The sequence below is a fragment of the Calliopsis andreniformis genome, chromosome 9 (genome assembly GCF_051401765.1).
Source record: "Calliopsis andreniformis isolate RMS-2024a chromosome 9, iyCalAndr_principal, whole genome shotgun sequence".
Classification (NCBI taxonomy): domain Eukaryota; kingdom Metazoa; phylum Arthropoda; class Insecta; order Hymenoptera; family Andrenidae; genus Calliopsis; species Calliopsis andreniformis.
In genome coordinates, this window is record NC_135070.1 from 17491229 (window position 1) to 17514840 (window position 23612).

The 23612-nt window shown below is 37.3% G+C and overlaps 3 protein-coding genes across 12 annotated transcripts; 2 read left to right on the forward strand and 1 right to left on the reverse strand.

Annotated features, from left to right (window-relative positions):
• Positions 1 to 779: 779 nt before the first annotated feature.
• LOC143183437 (mitochondrial tRNA-specific 2-thiouridylase 1) lies at positions 780 to 3185 on the forward strand. Of its 4 annotated transcripts, none has more exons than XM_076384960.1 (8): positions 780 to 864; positions 1372 to 1560; positions 1641 to 1806; positions 1868 to 2052; positions 2124 to 2350; positions 2424 to 2591; positions 2662 to 2889; positions 2974 to 3185. In XM_076384960.1, exons 2-8 carry the CDS (start codon positions 1485 to 1487, stop codon positions 3124 to 3126), a joined length of 1203 nt encoding a protein of 400 aa, XP_076241075.1. In that variant the 5' UTR covers positions 780 to 864; positions 1372 to 1484; the 3' UTR covers positions 3127 to 3185. The 4 variants fall into 4 exon arrangements, with proteins under 4 accessions (XP_076241075.1, XP_076241074.1, XP_076241076.1 ...); XM_076384959.1 differs by lacking the exon at positions 780 to 864 and adding an exon at positions 876 to 932; XM_076384961.1 differs by lacking the exon at positions 780 to 864 and having other exon boundaries at positions 1427 to 1560; positions 1627 to 1806.
• Positions 3186 to 4497: 1312 nt separating this feature from the next.
• On the forward strand, positions 4498 to 10840 carry LOC143183434 (neprilysin-4). 4 transcript variants are annotated; one of them, XM_076384951.1, is made up of 15 exons: positions 4498 to 4904; positions 4991 to 5187; positions 5459 to 5604; positions 6733 to 6878; positions 6967 to 7229; positions 7311 to 7568; positions 7668 to 7870; positions 7975 to 8154; positions 8252 to 8463; positions 8540 to 8762; positions 8824 to 9000; positions 9099 to 9261; positions 9350 to 9559; positions 9636 to 9742; positions 9966 to 10840. In XM_076384951.1, exons 1-15 carry the CDS (start codon positions 4798 to 4800, stop codon positions 10239 to 10241), a joined length of 2868 nt encoding a protein of 955 aa, XP_076241066.1. In that variant the 5' UTR covers positions 4498 to 4797; the 3' UTR covers positions 10242 to 10840. The 4 variants fall into 4 exon arrangements, with proteins under 4 accessions (XP_076241066.1, XP_076241067.1, XP_076241069.1 ...); XM_076384952.1 differs by lacking the exons at positions 4498 to 4904; positions 4991 to 5187 and having other exon boundaries at positions 5466 to 5604; positions 7292 to 7568; XM_076384954.1 differs by lacking the exons at positions 4498 to 4904; positions 4991 to 5187; positions 5459 to 5604 and adding an exon at positions 5894 to 6032 and having other exon boundaries at positions 7298 to 7568.
• Positions 10841 to 11352: 512 nt separating this feature from the next.
• Dsh (Segment polarity protein dishevelled) lies at positions 11353 to 20172 on the reverse strand. 4 transcript variants are annotated; one of them, XM_076384956.1, is made up of 11 exons: positions 19669 to 20172; positions 18861 to 18930; positions 18271 to 18523; positions 17942 to 18124; positions 17646 to 17856; positions 17439 to 17567; positions 17136 to 17350; positions 16561 to 17052; positions 16240 to 16488; positions 12508 to 12714; positions 11353 to 11477 (listed from the first exon to the last, which is right to left on the reverse strand). In XM_076384956.1, the coding sequence occupies exons 1-10, from the start codon at positions 19827 to 19829 to the stop codon at positions 12674 to 12676; spliced, it is 2004 nt and encodes a 667-aa protein (XP_076241071.1). In that variant the 5' UTR covers positions 19830 to 20172; the 3' UTR covers positions 11353 to 11477; positions 12508 to 12673. The 4 variants fall into 4 exon arrangements, with proteins under 4 accessions (XP_076241071.1, XP_076241072.1, XP_076241073.1 ...); XM_076384957.1 differs by having other exon boundaries at positions 11434 to 11477; positions 12611 to 12714; XM_076384958.1 differs by lacking the exons at positions 11353 to 11477; positions 12508 to 12714 and adding an exon at positions 14830 to 14998.
• Between the last annotated feature and the right edge of the window lie 3440 nt (positions 20173 to 23612).

Genomic DNA, 23612 nt, shown 5'->3' on the forward strand with positions numbered 1-23612 from the left:
ACCTTTGTCTTAAACGAGTGCAAACGTCGTGACAAATTACACGAAGAATATATTAAGAAGGTGAAGACGTGGTAGTGGAAGGCAGATATCTTCGGGTAAAAAGTCGCATCGCGTCGATGAAATTGAAGGGTCGCGTGGCGCCTAATGCGTTGACGGTGGGTACAGCCCTGGAAATTGTGGCGGCGAAGCCGCCAAGAGGCGCGCGCAGTCGACGAAATATCCAAGCGTTTCCCCGCGGCCGACATGTTCGCGCGGCCAACAGCTGTTCCGAAAGGCGAGCGAACTCCCCATCGTAATCTGGGTCATGGAAACTGCGCAAAATGGGTTGCACTTGCACCGAAAACGCGCATTTCTTCGAAAACCGGCGGATCGCCTCGGGAATTTCGCCTGATCCTATGGGCTGAACTAGCACGCGATACGTTGCTCTCCACACTATAAATTGCCATTCGAAATATGCAACCTCCTGCGAGCAGCCGTTGCATATCTGTCAACGTGCTTGACTGGTTCCCGAGACGAGAGAGCCGCGCGTCGATTGGCCGACGATTTTCGGACATCGACCTACGCGCGAGCCTCGAAACCTGCTAATCACAGGAAACGTATGGACGATATTTCGTCGTCGAACGTACTCCACGTGCACAGAACAAGAAAATCTACCTTGTGATTGTGTTTCGTTCGAAATGTCTCTCGTTAAGTTCTTTCTTATGCCGTCTATATGATTTTTCTCTCTACACGTGCAGCGAGGCAGGCGCACAGCTTCTCTATACATTGCTACACCTAAAACGTAATCGGAATCTATTCGATACGTATACTATACCACGTGATCGATTTGGTATTTCTTTTAACCTTTACGATACACATAAATTCGTAAGTTCTTTCGGAAATGCTACTATCGCAGTTGTGCACGCATAGAAATCGATACGAATGCGATTAAGGTTAAAAGCGTGTTAGATGAACGATTAATTCGAATTTTTGTGTAATTGTTGGAACGTAGTCGTTTTCATGCGTACACGTTTGAACAATTAATGCTCGTCTTTATTTCAGAATTGCTACTCGTACTATTATTCTTTGATGATTTGAGAATGAATAAATGATATGTTTAAAGAATAACTTAATCATTCTTTATTTACTTCTACATACATTATATAATAAAATGACACCAATATTTTTGTATTAATAACATGGTTTTATTTACCACAAAAAAGATGCTTAAGCTACTTTGTTCATGGACAATTACATCTTAGTATGAAGTTTCAATATTCGTTTAAGAATTGTTACTTTTTACATTGTACACATGTTAATTAAATATACCATCTATAATTAATATTAGCATTTTATACATTTATTTAATTAATTCCTGAACATATGTTTTAGAATTGACAAATTTTATATGAATGAAGATGATACAACAGTATTGAAAAGTACATTGTATATTTATCAGTAAAAAGATTAATTTAATACATTGCAATAAGAGAATCAGCTCTACAATGTTTAAAAAAGTAATTGTGGGCATATCTGGTGGAGTTGATAGTGCAGTAGCAGCACTATTGCTAAAAAATAAAGGTACTATTAAAATATTCAGAATACTTGCATAGTGTATTGTTAATAACATTTTCAAAATTTTAATAGTAGTATTCTCAAAGGATTCAATGTTACTGGAGTATTCATGAAAAATTGGGATATTGCTGATGAAACTGGAAGATGTACAACTGAAGAGGATTATGAACACGCGCAATGGATTTGTACCAGATTGAAGATTCCTCTTGTGGAAGTCAATTTTGTAAAGGAATATTGGAACAATGTCTTTAGGTATTTATCTTTATATTGTTACATTGAATATCATTGATTAATCTTTATTATTCTTTTCTAGTTACTTGATAGATCAATATGAGAAAGGATACACACCAAATCCTGACATTTTGTGCAACAAAAAAATTAAATTTGACCAATTTTTTCACTTTGCACGTACTGAACTCCAAGCAGATGCTATTGCTACAGGGCACTATGCTAGAACTAATTTTGGTCCTTATCTTGAACATTTTAGGCCAAATACAAGTATGATATTTTTTTTTTACTACCTATTACTAAACATAATAATTCATAATATTATTTTAACTGTGCTCTAGCTGCTCGCTTATTTCATGCACATGACAAGAACAAAGATCAAACATTTTTCTTGTGTCAAATTCCACAAGAATCTTTGCGATATTCTATGTTTCCTCTTGGAGACTATCTGAAAAGTAATGTTAAACAAATTGCTCAAGAAGCTGGTCTGAATTTAGTTGCTAATAAAAAGGAAAGCATGGGCATATGTTTTGTGGGCAAACGAGATTTTCAAGATTTTATATCTGAGGTATAGTAGACTGATTCTAAATGTTGTTACTCTGAACAAATTCTATAAAGTTTGTGAACTTTCATATTTACAGTATATAGCTGATAAACCTGGAGACTTTATAGATATAGAAAATGGAAAAGTTGTTGGAAAACATAGAGGTTTTCATCATTGGACCGTAGGCCAAAGAACAAAAATTTCAAGTGGTTCAGAAGCATATTTTGTGTACAAAAAGGATCATGAACAAAATAATATACTTGTGGTATGTAAAAATACTTTAATGCATAAAACTCATTACTTAAATGGAGTATTATTATTTGTTAATTTAATAGGTACCTGGAACAGATCATCCAGGATTGTATTCAGACCTAGTGAAAACAGAAACTCCTCATTGGATATCTGAAGAACCAAGCACTCTCAGTGGTTATACTAATCTTATAAATTGTCACTTTCGTTTTCAACATAGAGATGCTTTGGTTCCTTGTATAGTTCACAAAACCTTAGATAATAAATTACTAATTCGCATTAGTCAACCTTTAAGAGCAATTACAGAGGGACAGGTACTGTTTCTTCATTGATATACATTTCAAGATTATAATAGCATACTGTACTATAGAAAATAATATTTATTATTATTTTTGCAGTTTGCTGTTCTGTATAATGGAGAAGAATGTCTAGGTAGTGCCACAATTTCATATCCTGGCCCATCGTATTACAATCTTAATCAAGAAGTAAAACTAGAACATTGTAGGAAATTTATCCTGAGAGAAAAGAATATTATGCAAACAGCTGTATAATATTTTATAATATAGTTTAAAATATATTTAAATAGAAAACTAACAAGAAGTAGAATGTTATCTTTACTTATAAAAGTGTCCTTTTATACCGTATTGACTCCATTTTTTACTTAAATTATCGTAAGTATAACACGATAGTATATTAAATCTATAGACATCATTTGACTGTATTCTATGAACGATAATTAATGAATGTCTCGCTGAAATGTATCAAAAAAAGAAGACCATCGGTACTTGAAATCAGAAGTTAAAGAGTTCTCGTTTTCGCGACAAAATATACGGTTAGATTTTTTTGTCACTTTAAAAACACAGAAGAAAAATCATTTTTGTGATCTAATTGCAAACTTCAATATCGTGATTTTCTCTGAAGCATTGCACATTCACTAAACTTATCGTACAGCGACAATGATGACCGCTGAAGAACTTTACGGATGCAATATAGTATTTTGGAATGTCTTATCCAGTAATGAAGATTATATTAGTAAGAGGAAAACTCAACTAAACAGTGAGTTAATCCTTGAACATAATTAAAAGAAGAATCTCTGCGATTCAAATCGACCGAAATAATCAACGTTGACCATGAACGCGTCCTTCTAAATCGTCGATATTAATCGCGCGGCTGACTCACGATTTTCAATAGAAGGAAGCATCTAATATAAAAATAAAATAATAGAAAAAAAATATGCTTCGATAAAAATACTGTATACATAAGAATACTACAGTCTACTAATAGGTCTTCAGTAGTCAATTTTTCGTAGATCAAATCTTATAAATCAAAGGGTACAAGAGAAGGAAATCTACAATCAATCACTTTGTAATCATATTATCTGTTCTTGAAATGCTACCAGAAATCTTCCAAACAACAGTGCCCTGGATATCTTCGCGGAAAGAGACCTCGAACGCGTTACAGCGGTAACGGTCAATTGAGGGTACGTGACGAGCGAAAAATCGGAAGTAGCGCGGTAGACGATTGCTCGTTCGCCTTTTGAAGTTCCTACGTCTTGGACGGCAATCGGTGCTGGCGATGAGAAAAGACTTAATAACGTCAGGGGTCACGTGTAGAATGTAAAACAGCGCGACGCGTTATTGAACGATAACTGCAAGTTATTAGGGTCGATTGACGAGTAACTGGACGTAAGGAGCGCGTAAAATGCCTCTCGCGGTGTGCGTGCACGTACAGAGCTCCGCCTCGATTGTTGTTACCATCGCCATTGGCGTTCACCGCCGACGTTACATATGTAAATTACTCCCGTACGAATGTCGCTGGGACTAATTTGCCCGTAACGCGCAATGTTACATTAACATTCGCCGTGCCGAGATCGTTGCCGTACAATAGCTTCAGTCTGTTCCTCTTCACGGGCGCGGTGTCATCACTCGAATCCAGTGCTCCGATTTCGCTCGAAGCTCGCCCGTTCCCCGATCGAACGGTTCCCATCTCGCGGTGGACCGTGCGAGTGTACCTGCCCAGCGAGCCGACCTCGTGTACCCCGTGTAAAATTCCTAGGGGTACGCATGCGATCGGCGACGAGACCAGGAGTTAGAAAAAGGATCCACCGCGAGATACGTTTCTCGTTCGTTCCTCTATAATTCGTGGCCGCGAGGAATCGCGCGATGAAGTAGAACGCGAGGTCGAGGACAGACTGAGAAAGGGTCGACTTGCTTTCAGAGAAGATGAGGGGTGGAAGTAGCTCGATTCAGTACAACGACGACGACTTCCTCAGCGGTGGACCGTGTCCTTCGTGTAGATTGGCGATCAACAAGGAGACCGGTCGACTCAAGTTCGTAAGAAGTTGCACAGGATGTTTCTGATGGTTTAGTAAACGGTAAAGAATAAACGAGAGATTGGGGATTTCGATGCACGCAGGTGGTGCATGGGCGGAAACGACACTTGGCGGTTTCGCGTCAAGTTGATGCTGCTGATCCCAGCCGTGTTACTGCCGATCACTATAATCTTCATCGCCTTGTCGCGGTCGCAGGTCATTGGGAAGGCTCCTTATCACCGCACGTATCTGATCCACGCGACCCGGAGGCAAGACGAGAGGACCGAGGAAACCTTTCCGTGTAAGTCTGTTGCCGTTCTATAACGAGCCTCGTAAAGTGAACTTGATTTTAACGACGTCCGGTTTATTGGCTGCTCGGCCATCCAAATGGTAGAGTAAAGTGCTAGTGTGATGTATTTATGTCGTGGTTACGAAAAAAAGGAGCGATGGATCGCGCGAATGATGACTGAATTGGCGAGTTAAGATTGAGACATCAGAAGTTAGGGGTACTAAGAGCGCTCGAGAGTCGGTTAAATGGGGTGGCGGGTTATTGATACGAATTGTGTTGGCAGCGACCAGCCGCAGCGAGACAGAGCCGACGGGCGAAGAAGAGGAAGAGGACAGAATCCTTATATCTGGAATGAAAACAAGCTACGTGTCGGTAGAGACAGCCCTTCCACCGCGGCAGCTGCAGCGACGCAAGAGAGAACTCGACGGGGTACATTATCCACAAGCAAATTCAAAACGATTCCACACTCAGACGCGCTCTAGCTAACCGATACACCGTCTCTTCTCTCCGTGCTTCTTACTCTCCACTTTCACCCTTTCCGATCACCCCATCCGTCCGCCTTTTTCTCGAGTCTCCACGATCGTTTAGCCTCGAGGGAGCATCGAACCGTGGCCCAGTCGATTGGCGAAATATACGGTCCCGAAGAGAGCCACGATCGTTTTCAGGATAGTCCTGCATCCTCCTCGCTTCGCGGCTTCAAGCCTGACAAGCCCAACACCGCATCCTCCAGGATTTTATTTACGAATCGACACGGTACCAGGACGGGGCACTGGCGAACGGTGAACGGTCTTCTCAGATCGAGTCTCAGTAGCGAGAATCGCGAGGGGTTGTCGCAGGACGAACGAGAACGAAGACGTGTGAGCGACGATCTGAATCTTCTTTTAAAACGCCTGTCTACCGTGGCCCCCTTTCATTTTCAACCCTTTGCGGTTTTATAGACTCCGTTTTTCCTATTTTATGGGCTGTTTCTAGTTAATGTAATTAGTAGGTGTTTTGAGAGTTGAGATGGTCTGTGTTAAAATTGATGGAGTAAAAGGAGACCGCAAAGGGTTAATATTGCTATGACAAGTCATAATAGTCGCCGAGGTAGCTTCAAAGATTTTTAGGAAAGAGGTAAAAGATTGATTAATCACGAAATATGTATTTTTTAAAATCACATTGAAGAGGAACGAATTTTTCATAGCAATTTATCGAAATGGTTTTAGAAGGAAACGAGACACTCCGGGTAACGAGTATCGTGCGCAGTAACGTTAATTAGCGTTAATCAACATCAAATTAGTGTTACTGGTGCACTGTATAAATATCGATCGTCCCACTACCAATCCTCTCATATCGTACAAGGGCAATTGAAATTGACTTGTCTTTTCTTTCCTATGCCTAGCTACGAGAACTCACAAACGGAAAAAAAATAATTCTTTTCCGAAGCAAACAAATTTCTTGCAACTGTTGGCATGCAATTCATATGCGATCCCTTGTTTTTTGTAGAACATCGACAAATTACACCTTTAATTCTCAAGAAACTGAAAACTAACATTCTCAAGCAAGTACTTCGTCCAGGTGCAATCGAGTGACTACGTCGTTGGGAAAACAGACGACCGGGACACTGACGAGGATCTAAACAATTTCCTGGACGATTACTACCCTGAAGTGGATGCCGACGAGATCAAGGAAAACTCGGAAATACAGAATACCGACTATCAAGAGTTAGTAATAGTCTAAAGTGGATGTTTTCGCTAATAATTAAATAAACTAACTCTACAATTTTAATTCCACTTTTATGATCTTCTTCAGGTACGGTCAACATACTTACGATACTCGTAAAAGCGAAGAAGAGCTGCGCTCGAAGTTGTCCAATGGGAAGTATAACGACATCGAGGAGCGGTCTCAAGACGAATCTGACGAGGGCGAACAGGGCGGTAGACACTCGATTTCTGTCGAGGATTCGGACACCAACTTACCCATCACGGAAGACCAAACTGACGACGACTCCAGTCCAGATTTTCATGCATTTTGGAAGGGTGAAGGGAACGCGTGGGCGATCAGGGAGGCTCAAGGTACACTTGGCGCACTGATCCTCTAGTCGCTCTGCGTAATTTCTGCTCATACGCTTTTTAAGAAACAGATATTCGCCGCAGCAAAAATCATGCTCAAGTACATGGACAGGAGCGCTGACCCGTGCGAGGACTTTTATCAGTTCGCCTGCGGCAATTGGGCAAGGCACAACCCTATACCGAAAGACAAGGCAGCGTACGACACTTTCGAAATGATCAGGGAGTCGTTGGATTCTGTGTTGAAGGAACTGCTCGAGGATCCTATACCCAGGAATTTAGAATCAAACACGGACGACGCGATTATCAAGGCTAAGCATCTGTTCCAAAGTTGCATGAATTACGGTAAATGTCAGTCGATATTCCATCGATGTTTTTCTTTTCTTGAAATTAGATTGATTTAGTGTGGCTTTCGAAACATTTTAACGCGTGCAATGTGGCTAGAGATCTTGGAGCAACGCATGGAGCGGCCACTTATACAGCTCCTGGACGAACTCGGGGGGTGGCCTATCTTAAGACCCGACTGGGATCCAGAAAAGTTCGACTGGCTCCTCTTGGTTGCTCAATTGCGACTGTATAACAATGACATTCTCATTTCTGAGTGGGTCGCGCCAGATATTAAGAACAGTGATGAATATGTTATACAGGTGAACATACATAAACAATGAGATCTGTATACTAAGTTTCTCAAGTTTCTAAAAAACTGCGTCCTTTTTTTCTACATAGAAATGTAAGAAAATTCTAATTACAGTTTGACCAGACGTCGCTGGGTCTCCCCACAAGGGACTACTTCCTGCAGCCATCGAATACGATGTATCTAAAGGCCTACAAAAATTATTTAATAAAAATCGCGACCTTACTGGGTGCATCTTTGCAGAACGCTACCATCGACGCTGACGGACTAATCGAATTTGAGACGAAGCTCGCCAAGGTACGCGTCTAACATTCGACAATTTTATCCTCCATAGTTCTCTGACCTGTTTCGATTCCGCACCGGAGGACTCGACGATTGACTTCGCGTTTCGCAGATCACGTCCTCGCCCGACGAGAGAAGAAACGTTTCAGAACTTTATCAGAGAATGAGCATTGGGGAACTGAGGACTCTGGTGCCGCAGATAAATTGGCATCGGTATCTGACGATCGTTTTAGCAAGACCGACTAACACTTCTGAACCGGTCGTTGTCTACGCGTTGCAGTATATTCAAGATTTAGTGAATCTGCTCTCGAAGACTAACCCACGGTAGGTTTTCTGGTAAAATTAAGATAGTACACATTTGCTTGAGAATTTCTAATTGTTGTCTACTTTTGTTTTATAGCACGGTCGCAAACTATCTCCTATGGCGTTTTGTCAGGCATAGAGTGAATAATCTGGACGATCGCTTCCAGGAAGCTAAGCAGAAATTTTATTATATTTTATTTGGAAGAGAACAAGCACCGTCGAGATGGAAGACTTGCGTGGCACAGGTGAACTCCAACATGGGTATGGCTGTTGGTTCAATGTTCGTGAAGAAGTACTTTGATGAGAAGAGCAAGAACGACGTAAGAATTCTTTTTTTTCTCTATTCACTACAATATGTAACACGATAATCTTTTTATATAGACATTGGCTATGACTCGACAAATACAAAGATCCTTCAGAGAACTACTCAATCAGACCTCCTGGATCGATAGCGAGACGAAAGAGTTAGCTACTGAGAAAGTGAACGCTATGCTACTCAGAATTGGCTATCCTGATTTTATTTTACAGTCTGAACTGCTGAATGAGCGCTACAAAGATGTAAGGAGGAAGTTACCTTTCTGTCCCTCTAAAGAGATTAGATAACTCGATAAACGCCTTCATTATGCAAACATACTTAATTTCTGGTAAATTTCCAGGTTGTGATCCGTCCAGATAAATACTTCGAGAACATGTTGAACATTTTACAACATTTAACAAGGGTGGAACAGGATCGTCTCGGCAGTCCTGTTAATAAAACTCTGTGGAACACTGCTCCAGCAGTTGTCAATGCTTACTACAGTCGCAGCAAGAATCGGATAAGTCAGTCTACCGTATCATTTTCAATTATAAGCAATTAAAATTAATTAGACGAAGATTAGCTAATTATAAAATCGTGTTTTATTCTTAGTGTTTCCGGCTGGCATACTACAGCCACCATTTTATCATAGATATTTCCCTCGAAGCCTAAATTACGGTGGGATTGGTGTTGTGATCGGTCATGAAATTACTCACGGATTCGACGATAAGGGTCGGCTTTTCGATAAGGATGGTAATCTACATAGATGGTGGAAGGATGAAGCAATTTATGGCTTCCACCAACGAGCTCAGTGCCTTATCGGTAATGGAAGCGTTTTCAGTACTTTAGTTCTTCCTGAGCTTTCGCTCGTTACTTCGTGAACTATTTAATCTTTCAGACCAATACAGCCATTACACTGTCAGCGAAGTAGGGATGCAAATAGATGGAGTTAACACGCAAGGTGAAAATATTGCCGATAACGGAGGCATCAAGCAAGCTTTCCGAGTAAGCATTCTTCTCGATAATCACTTATTTTTTTCTTCACGATCTTAAAAAGGTATACAGTTAAAATAAGGAATATTAATTATAAGTGTTTAGAAAAAAGCTATTCCAAGAAGCAAATTGTCTAGTTATTGTCATGGTAGTGAACATGTTAAAGAAAATCGAATGCAAATGATTAATTACTTTTTTTAATTTGTTGCATTTCACAAGTTAAACATTTTTACAGGCTTACGAGAGATGGTTACGTGCGAATGGAGACGCTGACGAGGCTCTGCCCGGATTGAACACAACCGGAAAGCAATTGTTCTTCCTAAACTTCGCCCAAGTGTGGTGTGGCTCGATGCGACCGGAAGCGACTAGAAACAAGCTGAAAACCGCGGTGCATTCACCCGGCAAGTTTCGCGTGATCGGTACTTTATCGAACTCGAAGGACTTCGCGGAAGTATTCAATTGTCCGCTCGGTGTGCCCATGAATCCGGTTAACAAATGCTCCGTTTGGTGATGAACTGCGTGCTTGTTATTCCGCCAAGCTCATCGATCGCGAATCGAGTGAATGTTCACGCTGGAACGGAACAACGACGATCAAGGAAGATTGTGTATCGCGTTGCCTTCTTGACCGAGACAATGACAAAAGCGTGAAACGTTAGAATTAATTGCGTTCCTAAAGTGTTGATAGGTATTCGTTACAAACTGAAACTATATTCTTTATGCTTTTGATGGTAGTTGATACTATAGAGACTTGTTACAATCTTTGATGTAAAAGAAATACTTTCTGCTAATTAGAAGGTAACATGGAAGAATTGATGAGCCGAGGAGACGGTAGTAAATAATAAATATTGAATTGTAAGCTATGGTTTAACGAATAGCAGGCATGCAACGTAATCTATTAGGGGAACGACTAACAAAATATGTTTCGTAGTGAGAAGTAATGCGATAGTTTGGCTTGATGGTCCCGAGTATCGCGTAGCTTAAGTGCTCCGTAGATGTTAAAACAGCTGCGCTGTTTTGATCGTTAAGTGAAATTGTAAGACATACCAAAGGCATATTATAGTAATTGCAATAATAATAGTAATAATAATAATAATAATAATTTCAGAGACAGTCATAAAAATCTTTACAATCTATTTCCCTGTATATCCACACACTACTACATGTATTGAATTCTTTTTTTTTTCGCCATTCTATAACTTATGCTTCGTATTTCACTTGATCTTGCGGAATAATCTGAGCCTCGTGATCACTCGTTACATCCACGTAATCATACATACTATGGATAGAAACGTTCACGTTTTACATTCGTGGAAAACCCGAAAGAAAACCTGTCAACATTCAATCTGCCATACGAAACGCACACGTGAAGGTCTCGTTTGATCATCGACCAAGTAAATGCGTCATTTTTCTTTTCTCTTCCATCATCAACTTCTCCCTTTTGTTCTTTTTTTTACAAATCTTTAGTATCTCGCATATAATAAATAGAATAATAAAGTCGTTGAAATTCGCAAATATATAGGGTGTACCGACGACACCGTGCGATAAAAAGTTCGAAAAAGTTCTTCTCGCAAAGGTAAAAAATACAAGAAACGAACTAGTATCAGTTGTAAATGCAATATCGATTGACTATCTCGTCGCCTTGTACTATGGTACTCTATAATGACATTAAAATACTTCAGTCAGAATGCGTCTTGATAAATGAACTTTCATTCGATTTATATTGACTCGTCGAGGTTCCGATTGGTTTCTGTAAAGAGATAGAACATACAATTCGCACTTGTTCGCTTGGACTTGCACACATAACCGGGGACAGAGGGTTTTACCAATTATACAATCCTATCTTTACAATTTATTTACGTATTGCCTTTCGTATCGAGATAATTAAATGGATGAGTAGTAAAAATAAAATCGTACATGTATCGTGTATCTCAATTATTTAGTATAAAGCAAATTTGTTAATGTTAGTTGAATCAACAAGAGTATTATAAAATTATGAAAGAACGTTGCGTTAGAAAGCTTGATAAATGGAATTCATTATTTGTAATTACAAGAAGCTCGATTTCGTTCTCGAAGCATGAAAATTGAAGTGAAACAATTGCTCGTAACAATGGTACAATATGCTTCATACTAATTAATTTTCGTAGGATTATAAGAGACATATTTACCGTCGTAAGTTGTACATTGTACTAATAAATCAGGAATTTTCGCGAATACCCTTTCATATTATTGATTTCACATTACTTTTGCCTTACCCTTTCTCTTCTTAATCTATACTTGCAATCTACTACGTAATCGTAGTCTCGATTTCACATCTCGTTAATTTGATGCTTATATACCCGTATTCTCAGTACGGTATAATTAACAGTACAATTAAATTTCGCGTGAAATTTCTTTTCGAAATGAAAAAAAACTCACGACTTATCTAAGAGGTCCGCTTTTGAAAAATCGACAAAATACCCGCGACGAATAATAAAGTTTCGCCACAATTCTTTAACAGTAAAAACAAGAGTATCGCTGGTGTATACATACGACGCGTTGATGAATAAAACAATACACGTATCGAGCAACGAAGAGTTCTTTTTCTCTCAATCTGCATGCACCCTGCGTTAAAAGAAGCACGCTTTTCTTGCCATCGTTTCTTCAAATATATTCGAAATTTATGCAGATTGTATATATAAACATTCTCGGCGTGATACTAAATACCACATGAAAATTCGATGGCCTTAATCCTATTATATCTAGCCATTACAAATTATACGAGAGTTTAGATTCTTTACCTTCTATGACGTTTTATCAAAATTGGCCTATTTTAAATATATAAATATATGTTTCACGTGTGCTACTTCCGTCCACCCTAATTAAAGTCAAGTGGAAATATACCTTAACTTCCTGCTCAACTCCTATTACCACCGTTACGTATACGTATTGAGTTAACAAATGTCTTCACTTATGCAGAAACTGGTACTCCAGAATGTCTTCTTCATCTGCAAAAGAGAAACGAAATCTTATGTCTTAGCTTCAAGCATGACCGTCGACTTAGCTGCACTAAAAGGACGTACTATATCTAAGAATGTATCAACCTGAATCTAATGATATTTTGTCAAGGTGAGGGGAGAGGACTTGCATGTACACAGGCACCAAGCTACGTGTTTGCCTTGTGATATGATATATGCAGGAGCATTACAGAAATATTCAAAATACATACAGTAGAGTCGTGTATTCTACTACTAAATTATGTAGACGCATTAGCATTTGTACAGATAAGATGCTCGATATGATGCTCTGTGGTGGTTTCAGAACAAGCATTAGGAGTGCAAAGATTTTCAAAACAGGTTTGTAGATGCATTTCAATGTGTTAGTCAACTTTATCTCTGAGCATAAACGATACTAAATATAAACGAATGAATGGTTTCTTCAACTGTACCTAACGTAAAGAAGAATGTTTTACTTCAGGTGATAAGAAGTAAGAGAAACGTTAATGGTTATTTAAGTAAATAAGAGTCTGATAATAATTAGTCTATACTGCTGGTAGATATTAGATACAAATTACTGTCTACCACTTCTGAGTAAAAGAAAGATACGGAAGAAAAAGGACGAGTGACGAATCACTCGTTGTGACAAAATAAAATACACTCACAGATATTGTTTCTGCTATTGTTGGCCAAATCGCTAGTCTGTGTGTGAGTTTCCTCGTGCATACGCCGTTCTGCATCAACCGTCAGCGCAGCACAAGGCACAAAAATGACTCGATTACGTCTTTGACATGGTGTAATCCACATGCGCACAACGTAAGTTGCAAAGGAAATTGAGTCGTTTGTATGTTAGACAGAAAGCAGCAGGTCCTTTTAGAGCGGCACAATAAATAGAAAATAAAATAAATCAAATTCTTAGTGTATCTGAGAGTCACAAAATTTGTGTTCATTTTACATTGTGCTTCTCCTTCCTGATACATTTAACAATAATTCAATCTCATCGTTTTATAAACACCAGTTTTGTGTTTCTCAGATATACTGTACACCTGTCTGCAACATAAAATATGTATATATTTTACAGAATAATATATATAATGGCTGGTATGATAATCATATTGATAAATCAGTTTGCGTAACTACTTTCTTAAATATCGAATTACATAATTATTTTATCGAAACGAAAACGTTCGTTAAAATTAATAGTTAAATGTCAGTGCGCAATTTTCCAAAGAGTCTTTCGATATGCATATATGCATCGAGTATTCAGTAGGCCGAGGAAAAAATATTACCTTGAGATATTTTTATGTTACTCTCTATAAGGACGAATGTAAAATTTCTACTTTTAGGAAATGCCACCAAATGAAATACTGAAAAGTCATTTCTTGTTTTGGAAAATTGCACAAAATTAAATTTTCAAACATGGCTGCATGTTATTATATAAAAAGATATCGATAATATCCACTAGATTATATACTTTATAAATATTAAGAGAGTAATGGGAACCGTCGTTCTTGTCAATATAAAAATTTGTAAACTCAATATAAAAAATTACCAATCTTTTTTCCTAAAGCGAGATGTTTAAAAATAAACATTTCACCATATTTGAAGGAGCCTTATATCTTTATATCGCCAATGCATATTATGTGCACCGAATGCAACTATTCTGTAACGGCACTTTATAAAAGAAAGTAAGAACGTTATTTAGATACAACAAGATATGCTAAATAAAAATTTATGTAATAAACGCAACGGCAAGACGCAATTAAGTGTGACGAAGTTCGTTGAAATTAAATAAGCTTATGTGAAATGCAGAGGATATTCATGTTGTAGATATGATGACATCAATGAACATAAACAATAAGAAATGCATACACCTGGAAAGCACGTATATAAATTATATGTTTGTCGCATTTTTCAGTACTTTCTAACACTGATAAGATGGCACATTTAATATGAGCGTAATTTGTTCTATTTACATATTGTCGAACCTGTGATGCAGTACCACATAACATAATTGTAAACAATTTCTTTCATCCAAATAATAACTTGAATTAGTAGGAATACAATTAAAAGTGTCCTTCACGCACGGACCATGTTAACTTAAATGATTCACTAATAATTGCCCAATATACAATAACGTTTTTATTGCATATTTTCTTTGTACATATATTTTTTTCCATAGCGGATTATTTAATAAAAATGCATTTGTAAAGCAATAATTAGTGAATCGTTTAATATTTCGAAACAACATCCTCTCGATTTTAAAGAAATAGCTGCCCCATTGTCGTAGACAATCCTAGAACGCAAGCAATGGAAAAATATTAATAAAAATACATACCTTTTTAAAAAATAAGTATAATTTACATGCATTATGTAGCAAATTATCGCAATGTTCATTACGTAAATTCATCGACATAAATTGTGTTATTTACATGACCATGCTTGTGCTCTACCTCTTGTGCGATCGTGCTTTACATCAACAATTACACCACAGTAATATTTATAATAAAGCGTGCATCATAGTGTATATATAATAATGAATAGTCGAAATTAAATACTGAATTATTTTTTAATAGTAATTGTACTAGCTTCATTATTGCTGTTCATGTATAAAACTTCAGCACAGCAATTGTATGTTTCATGCAAAATATTATAGATTTATGTATTTCACAATAAAATGCACATTATACGACTTTGCTTTAAATTCGTTTAAATGTACGCATTTATATAAAAATTCAATTATAAAGGTGGGTGTAAATATTACTTCAAAATGGACATATCATTAATTCTGTATATCTTTTTTTCAAATTTATACTAATCCAATAGTAAGAAACCAAAAAACTAATAGAATGAACCAGTTGTCAACTTCTACAAGAATTAGAAAGAATCTAAGAACAAGAAAATTGAAATTCAAATTGTATTGTCATTATTACGACATAAAAAATACCTGTTTTACTCTTTGTTGAATATAAACATTACAATTTGATGCAACCTCTTTGAATCGTATTAGTATGTACACTTACATGTTACATGCAAATATTTTAACGAATATAAAATATATTCAATAAAGACGAACTTTAAAGATATCATTACAGTAACGTACATAGTACATAATGGAATGCAAAGTTGAAACAACATGTATAAACAAATTGTTAAAATTTCAAATACGAATTACATAAACCTGAAAAGTAAATCGAATAGGGCAGCGAATAAATACTTTGAAATATCGTGTTCAAGTGCCAAAAAGCATGCAATAAACAGAAAATACCATTTTTTTTAAATATTAATTTTACTGAGAAAAACAATGTAAATAGTATTAAGAATAAAATAAAAAATATTACATATTTCCGTAAATTTGTAGAAGTCTATCTTTCGTTAAACAGATAAATAAAATGTTTCAAAGTATTCATTCAATGTTCCAATTGTATCTCTTTCTCTGAATTTATAACTCATCTATTTACAACACCGGCATCTACATAACATCAACAAAGAATTCACAAGGATTTCCCATCGCAATGCGAAATGACTGTCTACTACCAGATAAGTCTTGCTGGTTCTGTTGATTTCCTGAACCAGTTCCCGTCTGCACAGACTGTTCAGAACCACTGGAACGACTGCGACTACCATTAGACCTCTTTCCATTTGAACCATTCCCATTACCAGAATTTTTACTCGGCATAGTTGGCACTGATGGAATATGCAATTCGGACTCGGATGCCGAAGAACAAGATTTCAGATCATGGATAGGTTCTTTGCAAATGTGCTCGCTACCTGCGCTACTACCTCCTGTTAAAACGCATCAGTTTGAAATACATTGAATTCTTGTGTTATTAATTGCGACATAACTGTAAGCCTCACCTGAACCGCTATGAACACTTTCTTCTCGATGGTAACCATACACAGTTGGTTCATTAGTGAAATTAAATGGCATTGGACTGTAACCAGTTGCAGAATGAGGTGCATATGTTCCTGAATAAGGCATGTCCCAGGCATTTGGTGGAGGTAGTGGTCCAACTGTATCGCAGTCTAGCTTCATGCTACTCATGGCTGAACACAAGTCACCAAATATATAATAACACTGCTCAGAAAATGTTATCTTATTTACTGTATGCCTAATAAAACCAGCTTTTAGCATAAGGGATGCATATTTTCTTGCTTCGCGACGATCGATAAATCCTTCTACATGGGTATTAAGCCAGTCTACCACATCTGCTCCAATAAATGCATTTGGTATTGTTATCTTAAGCCACATACGATCACGAATTTCTAACCCTGAGTCAGGCCGAGCCATTGCTCGTACTACCGTTGGCATATCGGTATTCACGGTAAGGTGAAGTTCTTCTAATGGTCCTAATAAAAGTATTTGATAATGTAGCGAGTTTCTATATATATATATTCATGAGAATGTTTATGTGATAAACATAAAAACTCACTTTCTGTATCAGGCAATGTGCTTGCAAGACTGCTTGATGTTGATGTTAATGTTGTAGCACTTGGTGGGCGTGGAGGAAACCCTTCACCCCTTATAGCAGCTGTATGTGCTACCCAAGCACCAGGATCTATGGGTCTTACAGGTTCTGTACGTGGTATTGTGAAATAACCCTTTGGATTAGGGTCCCAACATTTTGCAACTACTAGTTTGATTGGTCTGAAAGATATATTCATAATATCCATGAGGCAATCTTTTCATTCCTTCCATTATTTTACTCGGAATTTATACTATTTCAATAACATACCCTGGTTTTTGAACCACTTCACGTAGTACTCTAACTGCTTCATCATTAGACATATTCTCAAAGTTAATATCATTTACTTGAAGAATCATGTCACCTGGTTCTATCCGACCATCTAAAGCAACAGCTCCCCTGTACATAAGAGAGTTGCAAATTGAAGCATCAAACTAGTCTTCATATATATTCTATTGCTCTAATAATTAATTTTACCCTTTCATTATTGAACCAACATAGATTCCACCATCTCCACCTTTGTTACTTTGTCCCACAATACTAATTCCAAGGAAGTTGACAGTGTCCATATTTAATGAAACTGTTATAATATTTAAAGACATTGTACTGTCTGTGATACTACTAAACGACGACGTTCGAGACATAGGTGGTAATCTGTGACGTCGTCTTCTTTGCGGTCTACGTCGATCTGACATACAAGTTAAATTTATCTTTCAATCTAAATCTTTATCTTTTTTTAGAAGATATATATTTTCAAGGTGTCATAGATTTACCTAAAGTAGCTCTGTCAACTGTACTACTCATGTTAGTATGTCTGCCTGTTGTAGATGTTATTCGGCTACTTGCATCGTCATCTGATTCTAAAAATGTTGTTGTTTCTAAATCTGAACTTAAAATAGAAGCAGTCTCATAACCATGGCCTGATCTGTGCTTTGAATGACCATTTATACGTAGTCCTGAATCAATAAATAAATGGGAACAATGTTTAGATAATGAAAGATATCATTGCTTTTAATTAGAAGGAAAAAAAAAGAAAACTATAAGAAAAATGACAATAGTAGTAGAGCAACCTTAATCAGGAACAAACCAATTGAACACATACCATTGTATTTGTTATATTTTTCATATTTATCTGAATGGTGTCTCGAACTTTTATGTAAATGATGCCCTTGCCGACTACTTATAATACTTTCAGTTTCAGTTAAAGTGTCATCATGTGACAGAGGTGGTGGACCACGATTTGTGTGACCAGGTGTAACATGATCAACACGATCATGCTTTGCCTCACTGTGTGCCACTGAATCTGTGCATTGTGATGCACCATCTGAGACATTACTGCCTTCAGCAGACACCAGCTGTTAATAAATAAATTCATTTTTTAAATATAGACTTCACATAGTTCTTAAACCTATTTCATAATTCCTAAAACACTTATACAGCAAAAAAAGGAGCTTATCTATTACGTTAAAATAAAATATTAAAAATCATATTCTCTGTTTTAAGTTTTGTGGATATACACATAATCACAAAACTTACATCAAGTCTTTTGATAACTTATAATTTTCAAAATATGTATTTTATGTAATTATTGAATTATACATTTTGAACAAATTGAATAAACTCATGCATGTCATAATCTCTCAAGAAATTCTATTAATGTGGATTATTTATGGATATATGTGATTATCTTACCCAAGAAACAACCCTTCCATTGAAACAGGGGAGATGGGCATCATCATCTACAATTTCTTCTTTCACCACACTATTAAAAAGACAAACAAGGTTTTAATATATTAAGTAATTTAAAAAAATGTAATAAACAATATAATATAATTAATCTTCTTCTTGTATGTACATTGTAAACAAAGACAAAAGCATTAAAGCTATAATACATTTTTTATCATAATTTTCAAAATGGAGATAGATCATACCATGCTTCTATAGATATTTAAAATTAAGAAGAATACAAACTATCTATCAGAAGCATAATTGTCAAAAAAACAGATAATAAAAATCTGAGGATAACAATACAGCAGAAATATACTGTACGTAAATATAGATAGGAAGCATTTTTTCATATATCAGTATCCTTTTTTCTTTGTTATTTCTCATCTAACAAATATTCATAAAATTGAAAAAAAAAAATGTGTTCAGTATCATTCGGCTCAACACCCATGGAGTAAACAATTTTATCATGAGTGATATTCATCTTTGAACTCGTAGCATCTCGGCATAAAAATATAATAAGCCAATCATCTCAGGGTTTAAACTCCCAAGTAGATGGATACAAATCGCTTGTCAAAAAGACACGCAGAACGAGGGTGATAATTGTCAAAATGTGACTGTATCACAAAAGCGGATACTGTTCGAAATCGCAGGCCATTGACTCGTCCCGAAGATGAAAGATAACACCCGAGGACGGTGTCAATCGACGATCATAATTTCGCGAGGCAAACGATACGCGAGGATCGAGGGACACGCGCGTCGGCGTGACACTCACCCAAAATCATCGTCCATTGATTTGAAGAAATACTTGTAATTCGGCCGATTCAAGACGTTTTTAAAGTCGGCGAGAGTGACCCTTTCCGGTGATATCGTGAGCTTCACCAGGTAAGGGGTCTCCTCGTCGTCGATGTGATATATAATTTTAGTCTCTTCCATCGTCGATTTACGATCGCGTTATTCTTACGCGTGCATTTGCAACTACAACTTGATTCACCCAAAGCCCCACTAACTACGAACAATTCTTCTTGAACCAATATGGCGCGTCACAGTTCGAGCCAAAGCCCTCGCGCGTACAGCGATTGTTCGTTCATGAAGCCCGCAAGCTTACGTGAATCTCGTCGCGTGTAACATTATCACGACCGCGTGCAGCTAGTTGCGAGGAAGCCGTTCACATTATTCACGATACACGGCCGGCACGTACTCGTTGCTCGCGACGAGCAGAATTAAATGTCAACATTCTCGTCGACATTACACACACTCGCGGTGGTCAGCTCGACACTCTCGACAGTACGCTCGAGAGAATTGGAAACGGGGAGAGATAGAAAGACAACCTCGGGCTTGATTTTTACACCTTTACAGCTATTCGCCAGGACCCTCGTCAGATGGCATTGTTGTTCCGCTTTTGAAGATGGCGCAGGGGTTCGGAATATGACGCATTTCGCTGTTTAAAAAATTCTAGGCCACGCTGACGTTCAAAGGCAATTTTGAGGGGATTAGAAAAAGTTTGGGAAGAAATCATGGTATAACAGAGAAATGTATGGATTTTTAAATTAAACTAACTTCAACAAATGTAGTACACTATTTATTTGGGTTTTAGTTTATCTACTATTAGATAAAAGTTATAAACTGAAACTAAATAAATCGTCGTTGATCATTGACGTTTGTTACTAAAACTTTATTGTATATCCAAGCGTCGAGAATTAGAAAAAAGTATTTAACAGACATAAAAATATAATTTTATTAGAATTGAGATTTGTCGGTTTTTAAAAAAATGATTCACTTTTCTTCGTGAGATGTCGCTACATGATCCGACTACTAACGCCGCCAGCAGGCAATTTTTGACAACGTTTAAAAGGCGTTTGATCAGGACGTATATAATAAGGTAAAAGAACCGTATTTCCTGATCTCTCTAAATTGCTATTATTGCTTTCATTTATATACTATTGCCAGTTTTATCTTAATATTAGTACAATTATCATTACAAATGCAGTAGATATTTGGAGAAAAGTGTAATCATTCTTTCTGACATTTTCCACCTTTTGACTTGATGCTAATACTACACTATTATAATAAATTTATAATAAACATCGATTTGCTTAGGTAAATTTGTTTTAAATTCGTATTTTCTGTTCCAGATTTCTGGCTGCAATGGAGATGAAAGGAATTGGCGCTCGAGCCGATAGGACGCCATGACAGTTCACAAGCTGTTCAAATACATTTTAAAGGTGAGACATTATTAAATTGTTAAGACGTTAATAATACTCCAATAAGAAAAAGAAAGCACTAATCCATTAGTAGGATTTCCTTTCAGAGAATTTGTGACCGCGTGCAATGCGGTCGTAGAGTCAGTGTTTGTTGCGTAGATAGGGCAGTTGAACCAAGTAGAGTCTGTTAATTTAGATATTAGATTTGACATTTTTCATTATAATGAATGACTGTAGAGTATCGCGATAGTAGAGTCAGTGTTGGAATTTGCGTTCACCGAGAAGGCGTCGAGACATCGAAACATCGTGAGTTGGCGTGTGATCGGGCGTTGAAACGCGAAGAATAATGTAAGTAACACATTAATTAACTAAATAAATTTCGTGAATTGCGTGAATTCCTTGAGTTCCATTATTATTATGTCGCCGTAAAGGCTTGAATTAATTGTCAGTGTGGTTCAATTGTCTCAGCAAATTTTAGTTCTATTTTATCGACCAAGAACCAATTATCGACAGTCGAAGAACTGTCGGTAAATTTTTTGAGTTAACATTCGATAAATGCTTCAGAAACCTTTTATATCAATAGAAGATAAGTTACCTTTATTGGGATAAAGAAGAATATCGAAATACTTACCATAAAATGTAGTGATTGCGATGTTATCATGAGCTGGTCAATTGGCAATAAGTTATATTGCAGAAACAAATTCTTCTTTAAATCAATATTTAGTCGAGGTCGATGTAAATGATCTATTTTACACAATTTTATTATGGGTCGTCTCTAGTTTGCATATATACAAAATTCACTTCATTAAACGATATAATACTTACCAAACAGAAGATATTTAACAAAAAAGTTAAGAATTCTAATGTTTTTATCAATAGTAGGAGATATTAGTACCAAAAATCAATATTTGAAATCTTCCCATACTAAAACAATAAATCTAAATTCTCGAAAAAAAACCTTCATCAAATTATATTTCACGTATCACGATATCGATTCACAAACCACAAAATTCCGCACAATGAATATTACAGTTTATTTTCACTATAACATACCGTAGATTCTCATTACAATATACGTACAATAATCTAGATTATTATTGTATACTTCTCAAAGCTTAACCAGATATATTTCTTTCTTCATTCACACACCATACTGCCTTACATTAAATTTTGCAGCGAGCAAAATAGGAACTGTGATCGCCTGATGTACCCAATTCGTCCTACGCTTTCGTAAGATTAATTATTTCAATTAACACAACATACTTGACAATCTGTCACCATAAAAGACAAAATAAAAAGCTCGAATGGCGGTCGGACGAATCCGTGGTGCAATTTGCGTACAAACAGGCCGCAAGAAGGCACCGAGCAACGCAACGCACGAGCTCCTGAATCCTCGAGGAGGATCACGGAGGGGAAGGTGTTGCGATCGCTAATGAAAGACTTCCGGTTTCGAGGAAACATCGTGGCCTCGTTACGGGGGCGTCTCGTCGAGCTAACGAGGCATCTGTCCTCGGTGGATACGCGAGTGTTTTGTGGAAAAATTGCTGTTGTTTCTGTGACTCTGCGCGACGCTGCGCGCGGAGGGGTGACGGCAATCGGGGACCATTCGTTTCCACGACGGAAACGCTCGGTCTCCTCATGTTCCGCGTGAAATACGCGACGTCGAATCGATGGGAACGTCGCGCGCATCCGTATTAAAGCTGAGCTTTTCTCTGCAACACGCTTCGCTTGTCTGAATCCCTCGGTTACGATCGTAAATTCGCAGCCTCCCCTGGCTAGATGCTCTTTAAACGACCCTCTCTTGGGAATATTATCTTGCATCGATTAATTGTTCCGCTTATCAATGAGGATCTACGAGAACCTAAGGGTACAAAGTAGGTATAAAATATGTCCTCAGAAAGGGGGTTGTTGTGGGTTATAGAACAAGTTAGCGTTGGATTGGCGCAGAGATTTCTCTAGATTACTGGATGGAATGATTCTTTGATATTTTAATTGATTCTGAATTAATTTTTTTTTTTTGTTCATACTTCAACTAGTTTTTGCTTCGAATTTTTATTTTCAGTTGTGTCGTCTATTCTACTTCACGATTTACAGAGAAAAACTAATTATAATTCTTCATTAAGAATTTCCTTAAGCGTTATTCCTGAAGCAGGAATGGAAGAAAAAGAACCTCTTGCAATTTGTTGGTAAAAAGATGTCGATGAGGGAAAAAATTATTAAGTAGAATATGGTAGATCAGGTTTGTAATAATCTCAGGAGTAGGCCAATACATTCTATGTATTTTGTGTAACGAAGCCGATAACGAACGAACGGCAGTAAAAGACAAAGCGTATAATTTACATCGTCATACCAAGAGTCTTCTCGATTTTACGATCGTTTCCCCTTCCCCGTCCTCGATCGTCACGGTTAATCTCGCGATCAACTGGACATACATTAACATCAACGTTACGCAAGGAATCTGGCTAAAAGAGCTACGTTTCACATACACGCCTCTACCACCCTCCCAAACTTGTTT